This window comes from Perca flavescens, chromosome 23, assembly GCF_004354835.1.
Source record: "Perca flavescens isolate YP-PL-M2 chromosome 23, PFLA_1.0, whole genome shotgun sequence".
NCBI lineage: Eukaryota > Metazoa > Chordata > Actinopteri > Perciformes > Percidae > Perca > Perca flavescens.
Genome location: NC_041353.1, coordinates 7,705,256 through 7,720,426, shown reverse-complemented (window position 1 = coordinate 7,720,426; position 15,171 = coordinate 7,705,256). Strand labels below are relative to the sequence as shown.

At 41.2% G+C, this 15,171-nt stretch overlaps 1 protein-coding gene across 1 annotated transcript in view; it reads left to right on the top strand.

The window, feature by feature from the left end:
- Window positions 1–10,712, top strand: part of pawr (PRKC, apoptosis, WT1, regulator) — a 72,178-nt gene extending 61,466 nt beyond the window's left edge. The window contains exons 6-7 of the mRNA XM_028571032.1: window positions 1,867–1,971; window positions 8,274–10,712. Of these exons, the coding sequence (XP_028426833.1) occupies window positions 1,867–1,971; window positions 8,274–8,360 (192 nt within the window). The 3' untranslated portion in view covers window positions 8,361–10,712. The remainder of the gene's footprint in view (window positions 1–1,866; window positions 1,972–8,273) is intronic.
- Window positions 10,713–15,171: the final 4,459 nt, after the last annotated feature.

The window sequence follows — 15,171 nt, the reverse complement described above, 5'->3', positions numbered from 1 at the left end:
GACACGCACGTCTCAGGCGCAGCTGCGCCTAAACACGTGCATGCCTATTTTTCATGCGACACGTAAGCCTGTTGGAAGCGTTTCCAGGCAAAATAGAATAGGAAAATATGTTTATATGTCATTTTGACACAAATACATATTAATAAGACAGACAGACAAGGCTAGCAGCACGTTCACGCAGCCAGTGTGTAGCCGGCCTAATGCCGGACAGTAGTAAGGTTACTGTACGTACACACCACCGCCGACTTGAGCTTCTAAAGATACGGGAAGTCATTCATTTTCAATGGAAGCTGGCTTCTCTCAGCTGCAAGGAGCGTCAAATCTGTCGGCGTCGCGTTTTGGGCGTTTTGAGCGTCCAGAGCGTCAATCAGAAAGTTGAACTTTGGTCAACTTTATGGTAATGAGCTATGACGCGGTTCAGTGGCAAGCAGCGGCAAACGGCAGCAACCAATCGGAATATAGACGTCCTTCTCGCTGGCTGATTCTGGAGAAACATACGATGTAAACCTTTGTTCCTACCAAGACATTAGTTCCATGAAAATGGAGGGAAATCTCATAATCGCCGTTGCTGGGTTCCCCTATCATTTATGATATGACGTTGTTTGCGTATAGGGACCAGTTAACGTGCCGTCACATGCTCTCTGAACAGTCTAAACAATTCCTGCATGGATCAACAGCTGGTGGCTGCTCGCTCTGCCTGCATTCTGCTAACTGACAGACACCGCTGCGACCAACAAACAATACAAATTCTGTCATTATATATGTAATCTATAAAAGGTTTCTAGTGTCAGTGTATTGGCCGTGCATTGGCTGCTTGTGCTTTGTCTTCAATTGTGAGTTGAACATGATCGAAGAATGCTGCCACGTCAGAGCGGCCAAAGCGTCAAACAGCTTCCCCGTACTTTTAGACAAGTGTCCTTGACAGGGCGGCCAGAGCTTCTTTGCAGCTCAAGTCGGCGGCGGTGTGTACGTACAGTTAAGGTTACTTTTATTATCACCCATAGGAGGAAATCGTCTTGGTTTAGGGGAATTGCTGCATCCAAACCAAACATTACAATAAAACACAGGTAATAAGAACACGTGCAAACATTAGTCTGAGAGAAAACAATCAAACTGTAAAATGTTTTGTAGCTACTTTCTCTAGCTCCTCCTGGGGAATCCCAAGCCTTTCCCAGTCCAGATGGGAAACACTGTATAATCCTTCCAGGATATTCTGTTCTTCCCAGTTGGGTGTAACTCCACCACAAGGCATCCTAATTAGATCTTCATACAACTTAATAGCACAGAGCAGCAATTCTACTCCTTAAAGCATTTGTATGAATCAAACAAAGTGCTTGTTGGACGGCGTCTGTATTCCTCTCCCTACACACCTTTGCCACTTCATAATTGGGGCAGCTTTTTTTAATTCTTCCCACAACTATTTCTGTCACTTTTCATGTGTAGTCAACACCATAAATGAATGAAGGCCTTTACACGAAAGACTGACCAAAAGCCCTTGCCCCGTCATAAGGGTGAAGCCCAACTGCCAAGAAAAAGGCATTGATTTGCGATGTTATCCTCTCAATGAGCTCATGACCATTGGGCGAGGGTTGGAACATAGATCAATAGGTAAATCGAGAGAGTCGCCTTCATGCTCCACTTCCTCTTCACCTCAATGGTCCGGTACAATGCCCACATTACTGCAGAGACCCATTATACTTGAACTCCTTTACTTAAGGTAAAGGCCGTCCCATCGCAACCCCAACCCCTAAAAACCTTTTAAAATTTTGAGTTCTTCCTTTCTGGCAGCAATGCTTAAAAGCAATGCAATGGTGAAAGGATTTATAATTCCATGTAATGATGTTGCTAATTTGTGTGTGTTTTCAGGAGCTGGCCAGAGAGCGTCAGGAGAACGATAGGTTGCTGAAGGCCCACCAGGACAAAGACGACCTCATCGGGAAGCTGAGGGAGGAAATTGACTTGCTGAACAGAGTGAGTCCAGCCTACCTCATTTTTTACTCAAATTTTTTTTTATGCGTTCCTTTGTGTTTTCATGTGTGGGTGGCTCGTGTGGGTTGGAAATCATCATCTGGCATTTTAGTGGAGTTGTGTATAATAGCTGTGTTTTTTTATGATAGATAGATACAAATATTTTACTCAGAGGCATTGTATGTGCAATTTGCATTTTTAAAACTCCCCAATGGTTTGATGACATTTGAGTCTCAAAGTTAATGCTTCACAGTGTCGCAGGTGAAGTTATTGTCTTATGGATTTATTCACCAGAAACAATTTGGCTGCCCGGTGGATAAGAATTTCAGACATGATTGTATGTCTCAAGTTAATTGAGAATAACTTTCTTGACTTTTTGTCATCTTACATTTGAGGGTATTTTCAGTCATACTGGACAAACACTGTTGTGGTCCTGATCTTAGAGGGTTTGGACTGGTCATTTATTAAACAAAGCAAAATCGAAGGAGATCAATAAGTAAGACAGCTGAAAACACGACAACACGACAAATATACAGCTGAAAACACAACAAATACCACAGTCTTCAACTGTTAAACACACAGTTTCTTTCTTCTGTCTTTTGATTTACTCTCAGGCAGTATGATTCATGGATAGTACAAGGTAGAGCCCAACATTCAGAGCATTCAAAAAAACCTCCAATTTAAACATTCAAAGTGAAATTTAACCTCACGCTGTGTCATTTCACATTCAGTAAAGTAGAGCCACAGGCCAAACTAAACGATCACCAAATTACACCCTCGCCATCTTCAGCCAATCAGTGTGGTATGGTCAATCTGCCTCTGATGTTCAGAAAAAGATTACAATCAGAAGAATGGCTTTGTTTCACAGCTGCCTGCCAGCCGTAATTTGTAAAATTCATTTGAAATTCAGTTCATGTATCGGGTTCACACCAACAAATCTTGGTCATAATCCAGCTAAATGTGAATAAGCTTGTACTCGCACCTTTGCAGGTTTTGGGCTTAAGGACTTGTTGCTATGACTACAGCTCCAGTTGAATTTGAAACCTTTGAAAAAATCCAAATAATTCTCAATTATCCAACAAGTCCGTCAAACTAATGTCAACGGGAATTGAACAGTGGTCATTATTACTACGGTCACTAAATGCCTTTGTCACTTAATGTTGTTTTGAGTCATTCGCTGAAACGACTGATGCTGTCATTCTTCTCGGGAGGACAGTCTCAAGTTATTTACATACAAAGAACAGGTCCCTGCTGAGACTTATTTGTTGTTCCTAGTCTCTCTGAAGAAGAGAACTCAAAGTCTTCTCTCAGGATAATCAGTTAAGAAAATGCTGCTTTACTTTCAAATTATTGTGCATTTGAGAGATCTTGTAGCCATCACACTGGGAGTGTTTCACACTGAAGTGCACCCACTAGCAGGAGTCATGTGTGTTTTAAAGTTTGGTTTGGCCTCATGGGTCAGGGTCCTGTTACCTCCTCACACTGTGGTCAGGGTTGAAAGGTTGGGGTATATTCATGTAGGCTGATGTCTCTTTATATTTAGCCGCCAGAGTAAAACCTCATCAGACTGTCAACAATCCCTCCTCAACTCCTACTCGCCTTTGCCCGTGTTTCTGGGTCAAAAAGGCTGTTGGTAAAATACATCTCTGTTTTTTGGCATCTTCTTGAGGGAAACGTAACAGGAGGGGATACATCTCAAAGACTTGTGCACATTTTCAGCAACTAGTCAAATGAATGTTGCTTGGTTATTATCTCAACACTTTAGTCATCATGATACACACACTACACAACCCATCAGCAAACACTAAGAGTGCAATATTGCAGGAGGCATCACGCTGATAGCATCACACAGACAGGAAGCTGGTCATATGAGAAGGCCTTTATGTAAGGATGGTCAACGTGGTGATAGCTATCAGAAATGTCCCTGAGAGAGGCTCCCGCAAGGCCTGATGGGAAAGAAGGAGATAACAGCTGTTCCAGTCTGCCGTCTCTGTGCAGAGGAAAATTGAACCCTCAGTCACTGTAGAAGTTTATTTGAGAGAGAAAGAAAAGATAAAGCTTAACTGCTGGACTTATATTTCCCCCTTGATACACTTTGAAGAGAGAAATTGTGTCTTGTAGAGAGCTCAGATCCCTGTAAACACATATATCAGTGCAAATAAAGCTAATGAGATCCTTGATCTAATGATGAAGCAAGTTGTAGACATTGCATTTTTAAAGGTTAAACCTGTAATAACTGTTTTGGATTGTTGTTTTTTGGCAACTTGGGGCAGTGGAACACAACATTGACATATAAGTTGATATGGCGAACTTGTCAGCCAACAGTTGCTTATTTACACATCTAGAAAGATACAGAGCTACATTAAATTTCATTAAAAGTGTTGTTTCTGGCCACCTGATGAATGTAAGTCCAATATTCACTCTATTTTAGTTCTGGTTTTGGTCTCTACCAACTCCTGAGGGAAATATCTGGCTCATTACTTTACCAGCTAGATGCTAACTTTGTCTGTCTGTTGTTTGGTGCTGAGCATGTAGTGTAGAGTGGGGTTTTACAGCTTTGCCGAAAACAACACTATGAGAGCCGTGAGAGTAGGGCTGAACTAATCAGAATTATTTTTTTTTTAATCGCGTGGACTAGTGCAATATCCAAATCACAGGAGGCCAAATTTGTCAAAATACTAGGGCTGAACGATTTGGGTAAAAAATCTATTTGCAATTTTTCTGCGATTACGATTCGATTTGCGATTTTAAAGCAACACTGTGTAACTTTTCCCGCTTCGGTCCCCCTACAGGTTGTCTCATTGGAACTACAGCTGCAGCTAAAAGTTACATAGTGTTGTTCATAGTAATGTTCAATATTCACTGTGTAACAAATAAAATATGTCATTGAGCATTATAACATGAGACATCATCAATTCTGCTCCATATCTATCTATAAATTGCAGGAATGTGTGTGTGTGTGTGTGTGTGTGTGTGTGTGTGTGTGTGTGTGTGTGTGTGTGTGTGTGTGTGTGTGTGTGTGTGTGTGTGTGTGTGTGTGTGTGTGTGTGTGTGTGTGTGTTATGTGCATATCTCTCGAACAGTTAGTCCAATGGATTTCAACTTGACAGGTGTCTTGCTACGGGCACGAGTAAGTGCAGTGCCAAGTTTGACGTTGTTTGGATTAGAAATGCAAAAGATATCGTTAAATATATCATTAAATATATAGGTAAAAGAAGCACACACTGGCTTTTGCAGCTCTATCCACTGGCCACTCCCCCTCTCACCCAGAGGACCAGAGACAGAGAGCAGTGGAGTTTTGGCAGCTAAAATGTGACATACACCTCAGATCCCAAAAAATGTGCAAAGTTGCACTACTTTGGACGGTCTCTGACTTTGAATAAACAAACGACCATTCCCGAATTTAAGGACATATCAGAATCCCACACATGCAAGGCACAACCAGTGCAGACAGAGCATGATGCCACTTATAGGCAGGCTATTTATCTTATAAAGCGAGACGTATCTGTATATATCTGTGTCCATGTTTGGGGGGAAGGTAACCTGCACATCATCAGACTCTTTTCCTGCTATTGTATTAAATTGCTGTGAGCAGACAGAACATAACGTAGTCTAATCTTGGAGATTATTCCTTCAGAGCGCTGTGCAATGCGAGAAAATCTCAAAGTTGAATCATGCAGATACATCAGCTTTCATCAGACTCACCCTGGGTTGGGTTAATTAAGTCGACAAAATAACTCCACGAAGCAGATCCCACCGTTAACCATCAAGCCACTAAACCTGTATGGAAATGAACACCTGAAATGTTAAATTCGTTGAAAGTTAACCAAAACAGTGAAGCTATAGCTAAACAATAAAGAAAGAAACTATAAAGCTCCATAAAGCCGAGGCAAGCTGCAAATTCAGGTAATAATTCCCTGTAGGGTTATCACTATGAGCACATTGTCACATTGTTGTTCCAAAAATATATTATTATACAGTGGGGGAAATAAGTATTTGACCCCTTGCTGATTTTGCAGGTTTGCCCACTTACAAAGAATGCAAAAATCTACAATTGTAATCATATGTACATTCTAACAGTGAAAGACAGAATCCCAAAGAAAATTCCAGAAAATCACATCATATGAATTTATTAAAATTGATAACCATCTGATGAGGAAAAACAAGTATTTGACCCCCTGGACAAACAGCAAGTATTCTGGCTCCTACAAGCCAATTAGTCTTTCTTTAAGACACAGCCCCAATCCGAACCAATTATCTACATCAAATACACCTGCCTCACCTCGTTACCTGTATAAAAGACACCCAAACAACCAGCATCCAACATCACCACCATGGGCAAGACCAAAGAGCTTTCTACGGACATCAGGGACAAGATTGTTGATCTGCACAAGGCTGGGATGGGCTACAAGAGAATCAGAAAGCAACTTGGAGAGAAAAGATCAACTGTTGGTGCAGTTATCAGGAAATGGAAGAAGCACCACACCACCGCCAACCTCCCTCGGTCTGGGCCTCCACACAAGATCTTGCCTCGTGGGGTGTCCCTGATCATGCGAACGGTGAGGAATCATCCCAAAACCACAAGGGGGGAACTGATGAATCAACTGAAGGCAGCTGGGACCACAGTTACAAAAGAAACGGTTGGTAACACACTACGCCGTCATGGATTGAAATCCTGCAGCGCACGCAAGGTCCCCCTGCTCAAGAAGAAACATGTACAGGCCCGCATGAAGTTCGCCATTCACCACCTGGACGACTCAGAAGAGGCCTGGAAGAAGGTGATGTGGTCAGATGAGACCAAAATAGAACTTTTTGGCCTCCACTCAACTCGTCGTGTTTGGAGGGCAAAGAACACCGAGTACAACCCAAAGAACACCATCCCCACCGTCAAGCATGGTGGTGGCAACATCATACTTTGGGGGTGCTTTTCAGCCAAGGGGACGGGACAACTCCATCGTATTGAGGGGAGGATGGACGGGGCCATGTATCGTGGAATTCTGGACCGACATCTCCTTCCCTCAGTGAGAGAGCTGAAGATGGGTCGAGGATGGGTGTTTCAGCACGACAACGACCCTAAGCACACCGCCAAAGCAACAAAAGAGTGGCTGAAGAAGAAGCACATCAAGGTTCTGGAGTGGCCTAGCCAGTCTCCAGACCTGAATCCGATTGAAAATCTTTGGAGGGAGCTTAAAATTGAGTTGCCAGGCGACAACCTCGAACCTGAATGATTTGGAGGCTGTCTGCAGGGAGGAGGGGGCAACATCCCTGCCGAAATGTGCACAAACCTTGTCACCAACTATAAAAACCGTTTGACATCTGTGCTGGCCAATAATGGCTTTTCTACAAAATATTAACATGCTGTTTGTCCAGGGGGTCAAATACTTGTTTTTCCTCATCAGATGGTTATCAATTTTAATAAATTCATATGATGTGATTTTCTGGAATTTTCTTTGGGATTCTGTCTTTCACTGTTAGAATGTACATATGATTAAAATTGTAGATTTTTGCATTGTTTGTAAGTGGGCAAACCTGCAAAATCAGCAAGGGGTCAAATACTTATTTCCCCCACTGTAGTATGGCAAGCCCTTTGAGAATTTGTTCAATATCCTTGATATCAGACGTCCGGTTCCTCCACTAGTTGGGTTTTTGTCAGTACTAGTTGGACACTTGTTTGTACTAGTTGGATATTTTGTCTTACTAGTTGAACATAATCTTTTACTTGTCACTTTTTTGGACATTTTGGACCGCACTAGTTAACTAGTAACATCCAGGAACAGGCCAACTAGTGAACTAGTAATTTTTTTGGCTTTTACTAGTTAACTAGTGGAGGAACCTGACTTTTGATATCAAGGATATGGAATAAATGCTCAAAGGGCTTGCCATATTATAGCTGCTTTAAACACGAGCTTCTTTATATCACTCTTCCTACGTGCAGAAACATGTGACCTCCTTAGTTTGACTTCCCTCTAAGTGCAGTTGAGCTCATTCTCAGGAGATCATGACCGGTGATGGAAGAAACCGAAAATGAGGAGTGTCACTTTGATGAGACAGCGCTGTGGCAACTGAGTGCTTTTGTCACTTGCATCTAATTGGAGCTGTTAATGTCTAATTTGTTGCTATTAAGGCAGCCTGGCTGAAGGGGCAAACCTGGCAGCAAGTAATGCTCGCTTTAACTCTCCGACTAACACTCCAACCTGACTGGGCCCTCAAAGGTATAGCGGCAGGGTTGTGAATATTCATGTGCCTAAATCTGTCCAGAAAGTGCTAACCCCAGAGCTGTCTGTTTTGATATTTTTTTCCCCCAGGACCTGGATGACATTGAAGATGAGAATGAGCAACTCAAACAGGAGAACAAGACTCTGCTGAAAGTGGTGGGCCAGCTGACGAGGTAGAACCCGACACAAACAACCCAGCCTCCTCCCCGATGAATGGAGCATTTCAGTTCTCTCCTTTGTCCAGACCTCATGCCCTGGGTCAAGTCCAGCAGCATGGCATTTAATCTGTTTGATTCTGTCTCTTTGTATGTTAGAGGTGAAACTGTAAAGTAGTTGACTTCAGAGCCCCACAGCCTTAAAAACATCCCCCAGAGGAGGATTTATTCCATTGTTGTGAAAGCGGAGTAAACTAGTAGGGGCTCAACATTCTCAAGTCCTGACAGTCTCATCATATGCATATTTAATGTAAATGTATTGTATATAGGCCATTTAGATTGTTCATTTTTGAGGGATTTTTGATAAGGTCTTCAACAGCAAAAGTAAAATGAATGTACGTGCTGCACAAAATAGTGCACACAGAATCTTTTAAAACTTGTATAGAGGTTAAAAAAGAAACTGTGTGCACCTAGCAGCAGTCACCTAGGCACATTTTTAAAAAGATCTCCAGTTACTAGGTTGAAATTGTGTCTGAGTGCAGTTTCATTAGCGAACTATGGAACGATGGAGCTTCTGTTGAGGAACTCTTGGACCAAATTCAACATAATTACTGCTACATTACCATCAGCCAAAGTGGGCATAGTGCCTTGCAATACATGTGAGGTTTTTTATGTCAATTCTTTGAGAAAATGGTACAGTTAAAGCCTGGTGCTTTATTACTGAACATTAGTGCCAGATTTACTTCTTTCCAATAATGTATATTTACATCTAAATCCCAATAGGGCATCTACAAACCTCAATGAAGAAAATTTTATTTTAAATAGGGCTTTACATAACTCATAATTTTGTCAGTTGAATCAGAATTGGCTGTTCAATACAATTATTCGACTATTCGTTCCTTTTTTTCTCTCCAGGTATTCAGTATCAAGCAACACTTTGTTGAAATGACAGATGTTTGAATGAGATCAAGTTCAAGTAATAAAGTAAACAAGCCAATAAACCAGTTGATAACATCACATTATGCGGTATTTTGCACTTGCAAACACCGTAGCAACATGTGCACAGATAGACAGACAGTACTGTGTGAACCACTGATTTAATGAGACATAAACAAGACAGAAGTGCTAAAAACAGTATATTCATACAGTTTTCCCTACTGTTGAAGCTATGTTGGATTGTGAAGTCGGGGTTGGTAAGTTTCTCCCGACTTTCTGAGTGGGAAATCCGACTTCAGCGGGCATTCCAGTTGTCATTACCAACTGGGAACTCCAACTTCTCAGTTCAACTGGAATGCACAATAACTACTGTAGCTAATGGTAATAAAATAAAAACATAGAAGATCCGCAATCTGAACCAAGACCATTTTGCTAACCCAAAATGAAATAGGTTACACCACGCTAACAGCATTTTTTTTGCAGATACTAGATATCAAACAAAAGCCAGTAAGTTGCTGTGAGCTATAAATTCACCACTTCTAAGCAGAATGCAGAAGATAACGTTATCTCGGAGCCTGACCGGGCAAGGCCTCTCTTCCTCCGGGCAGCTGTCTCCATCTCACTACCACTCAGCCTGGCTCCGTTCCACAGCTGCCTGTACCCACGACATCTTCACCGAGTAGACGGGACGACTTGGCGTAGTGGAATGATTTTCCCCCGAAGAGAAGCGTGAAAACAAGGGGGCGCTCACTCTCACTGACCAAAAAAAAATAAAAGTGCTTGTCTTGAATAATCTCAGTTGACTGAGGGGTCAACGACTGATGATTTGAATATTCGACTTTCAGGGGGCAGCCGTAGTTTTTTAAAGATTTGATCAATTAGTTTTGATCAATTATATTCTTTACACATTTTAATGTTAACATCTGACTATTATACTTTTCCTTCGGGTGAAACCCTTGCCTAGTATATATGTGTCTTCTTTTTTTAAAAGCTCTCTGTAATTTGTTTACAAGTTACGTCTTTGCAATATTTGATAGGTGTTTAGCTGCTCTGTTTATGGCATCTAAGATGTGTGGAGTGAGCTACAGTGCATTTTTTGTATGATAACCAAATGAACTGAAGGAACATACTATTTGAAATGCATCTCTTTTGTTTACTCAAGCAAAACAGGCTTGGCTGGTAGTAGCAACTCACTTTCTGTATTTAGATCATTTTATTCCACTGAGGAGCTACTCAGCGAGCTCCTGCACTGTGGCAAATGAACTATAGGTTTTAGACGGTCGATAGATAGCTCTGCTTCCATGTACAGTCACATATTTTAAGGGGGGAAATCATTCCCTCGCAGACAGACATCACAGACCCCATCTCTCTTTCCATGACATTATGCATGTACAGAAGATTAAGTCATTTAATAAAAGTTTGATTATCTCTCTCCTCAGTCGGCTCGCTTGTGTTCATTAAGACTAATTTGATGTGATGATACCATGCCACTGAGTCGGTAATGCGATGTGACGGTGGCGGGGGGTTTAGTTCCTCCGCCTGGATCTCAACACACACACACACACACATTCATGATGATTCAACATGCCAATCACCAACCTGACTGCATAAAGGCCACCATCCTGGGAAAAGAAAGCTCCATCCACCCCACAGAAACTCTATTACGCTATAGAAATGCTTTAATTCCTTCACCTGGTGACGAAGTGGGGAGGCATATCAGGACTAATGTCAACTAAATCTCCAGATAATGGCCTCTTTTAGCTGATGGAAAGTGCTGCAGGCTCTCTCTATATTCCCTATTAGCATTTTTATGAAAAGTTGTAGGGGTCTGTCATATGGAATAGTCACAGAGGGCAAAGACAATTCATATCTGCCCCTAGTTTGTCCCAAAAGGCTGCTCATTCGCTCTTACCAGCAGCGTCAGAACCTCCGAGTTCTGACGGCGTTAGATCCCTCAGTGAATTATAGTAGGTTTCGCTGCGTGTGAACGTAGTTTGTCAGCAAACGTCTTTGTAAAGAGTGGATCTTTGTTTTTGTTTTGAAGGTTTGCAAGAAAATGTCATGATGTTTATGACCTTTTGAGATAAGTGCCCATGTAAGTCATGAGTTTCTTATTTAGTAACAATTTACCAGTAGTGCCACAGTAATTAAAAGGAAAATAGAGATAAAGTTTTGATGGTTATTTTAATTCAGTTAAAGTTTCAATCTCAAGGATCTCCGTTTCGTTCTTTTTGGCAATAAGCAGTGATTGCTGCTGTCTTTTTTGGATTTCATTTTCACTTGTTTTTGAAGTTTCATCGTCTGCAGTCATGGCACTTTCTTGTTTGGCCTTAGTAACCAGTCACTCGCAGCGCTAGTCCGGAAAAAAACAGTACGCCGCATCACGCACAAGTGAGTTGAAGAGTGAGTCTGTTGCGTTAGTTCTGCTCACCATCTCTGAAAGACCAACCACTGGTGAGTGATGAAAAATGCGTCACTAACTATGTACGCTTGTGATTTTTTCCCAGGCAAATCACAGACACCCAGTTCATAATACTGTAAATGCAAGGGCTTTTTCATCAGTGGGCCATAGGCTCAATCACAATTGTGTTACCTCATTTGGTGACAGATAGTGACTTAACAGACATTTATCTAAATGAAAATCTTCACAAAAATTACTTTAGTTGGTAAAGTGGGCGCCCATATATAGAGGTTTATTCCTCGATGCAGCGGGCCCGGGTTCGACTCCGACCTGTGGCCCTTTGCTGCGTGTCATTCCCCCCCTCTCTCTCCCCTTTCATGTCTTCAGCTGTCCTGTCAAATAAAGGCCTAAAAAAATGCCTAAAAATAAACAATTACTTTAATTTAGTTTGTAAGCAGTTGTCGATTTCCAAAATAATTTCTTTGCTCCATTTAAATGCAAAAAACTTAAAGGTCCCATATCATGCTCATTTTTATGTTCCTAAAAAACACATCCGTTTTTTCAAACCTTCTCTGGCTGCAATAGATGGGGCTGCAGCAAAATGAAAACTCATCCATTTGACACACCAGACTGTCAATAGCCTGTGGACATTGAATTGTGTCCAGGAAAACAAGAGTGACAAATGTATATACCTGTTTTGAGGCCAGGGAAGTACACTCAACAGTCACACAGAAAACAGTTGAAAGATAAACAAGATGGAGTACTGTCAAATGTAACATACCTGACATGAAATGGCAACAAAATGTCCACATTTCAACACCATTGTCTTGCCAAATTGCATTAATACATTTGCTTATTTTGTCTTTAGCCTTTGGCAGTGCAAATGTATGTCTCCCTTTATCTATTTGTGCTGTTGATTGAACAACAGCTCTTTGTATATATAAGCCATATTTGACTTTTGCTATTGCTATAACATACCTTGTAGTGATGATCATGTGTCCAATCTGGTTTGTTTGTATGTACGGCTGTGAATAGACACATCTTCCTCCACAAAGTGCATTAGATCCTGAGAGGCTGATAGTCAGGACAAAGATGAGAGGCAGGTCTAATCTTGTTCTTGTAGATATCCAGCCATATTTCATTATCAGTTGGTTTCATGCTCTTGGTTCTCCGGCCAATCTCTTCAATCTCCAGGGTCCCTGGTGCAGGGAAGCACTCATCCACACAGGGAGGATGGCAGGGGTCAGGATGCCAGACAGAGTGAGAACGGATGGGTAGAAAGATACTGGACATATTTCTGCAATTTCCTTAGCCTATTCCTTCTGGTATACCTTATCACAGCAGCCTATTTTCTCAACCATCAACCTGAAAATGACTTGCCTACCCATGCACCTTTTATACCTCATTATCTCAAAACTAAGTGATATCTGAGGTGACACTGTTCAAATTGAAGTGTCCTTGGTGATGGGAAATTATTGCGTTCAGACCTTCTGTCCAGGACCTAATGTCACACTGTACTTTCAGCAGAATGCATAATCTCTCTCTGTCTTTCAAGTTAGTGAGATTTCTCTGTCTCGCCCACCATGAAAGTGCGTCTTGGAGTCACGCCGCACTGTCAGCCATTCTCTGAAGATAAAACAGCAACTGCATTGGAGCTGGAACTGCAATAACAAGACTTCAGACGCATCACGTGCACTTCCCTCAACACCTGGGCCACATGTGGAGCTGCCCTTTGTTGAAATGTCCTGGAAAAGTCAAGGGGATACTAACAGTTCACAAACTGAGAGGAATCAACCAATGGCAGTCTAAAAGCATGACATTTACCAAATGGCATAATTTAACTCATCGGAGGAAATATTGAAGTACCGTCAAGAAGTCATAACAGATGCAGCTGGATAATTGAAACACATTGTCGACATATGGTAAAATATGCCTTTAAAGTGACCAGAAATCTAAATTAATGATAAAAATTAATGCCAATAAATGTTAAATGATAATGCTATATTATTAGTTAGGAATTTATAGATCAAATTGATATAATTTGTTTTCAACCTATTTAGAAGTTATTTTGTTACATTCTGACAAGTGATTATTACTTTATCCGGCAGCTATTACATTATCAGCCGCTATAAAGCATATCACTTTCCATCTGGCCCATTTTATCACCACAGCTGTCACCTAAATCACTCTCTCGCCAAAAATGACTTCTGTCTACCCCTCATAACCCATTATCCTAAAAAAAGAGATCTATTTGAGATGGCACTACTTTACAAACCCATATTCTGCTCTGTCCTTTGGCCTGTTGGCTGGTGTTTCCATTGGTCTGGCTTCTATAACTTTGTTTCATCTTCTTTCTTTAAGCTTTGGACCCAGCTCTGTTAATTTTGTGTAGTGGATCTCTGTCCAGTAATGTGTGTGTTTGTGTGTTTTGAAACAGTAAAGTTGTGGAGTTGTGTGTAGAATAAAGAAAAATCAATTCTGTCACATCCAAAAAAATCTGTCACAGTAAGAAATAAAACATTCTGAATGTAATTGGCGAGAAACAAACTTTGATTTGGACTCCAATATTCATGAGGACGCTCCGCAGGCTGGAGAATAAACACAAAGCTCCTCCAGCTAACAGAGTATGCAGGGGGCTTTGACTTTACACGGCATTTGGAATTAACAAAAGACAAACAATTTCTCCTCTCACTTCACCTGAACGTCTCTCTTTTCATACAGAAGCCCCCAGGGGTTTAGAATAGTAGTACACTGATATGTTGGTTTGCCTCTATTTTGAGTTAATATATTGAGTATCGAGCGTAATTAGACTCATATTAGATCACGTTCTGGGCGCATCAACTAGGGCATGCACTCTGTTGCTTTTAAATGTGTGTACTGTATGCATACAGCAATCACCTTATTGATTCAGAGAATCAACACTAAATATTTGTCATATTATTTTCACATGCATGTGAATAGGTACTTTTTAAAATAAATTAAAAAGATACTTGTTTTGATAGTGTTCTAAATGACCCTGGCATTACAGTTTTTTTGGATTGCTTACACACTAAAATTAAAAGTAGTACACTATTAGCAAAACCTTACACTCAAGAAGCAAAACATCAGCCCATATTTGCACAACTATAAGCACATTGTCAACCTCACACTTGTTGCAAAACTCTACACACAGGGATTTGCAAAACACTAAACACACTTAACATACATTACACACAAAAATCTATCATGAAGTCACTTCCTTGCAATACCAAAGCACTGACTGTCAAATTACCGCACCGTCCAACCAATTGGTTCAACACAGTCATCAGGTGTGCAAACACTTGTTTGCTTAATTGTAGACACACCAATCAGGTGTGTAAGCACTATAAAAAGCAGCAGGTGAGTTCATCGGTTTTCAAGCTCAATGGAAAGAGTCAGAGAAAGAGTAAGACGGGGAGGAGAACGAGGAGAACGAGGAGGAGGAAGAAGGGGAGGAAGAGGAATCAACAGAGGAGGA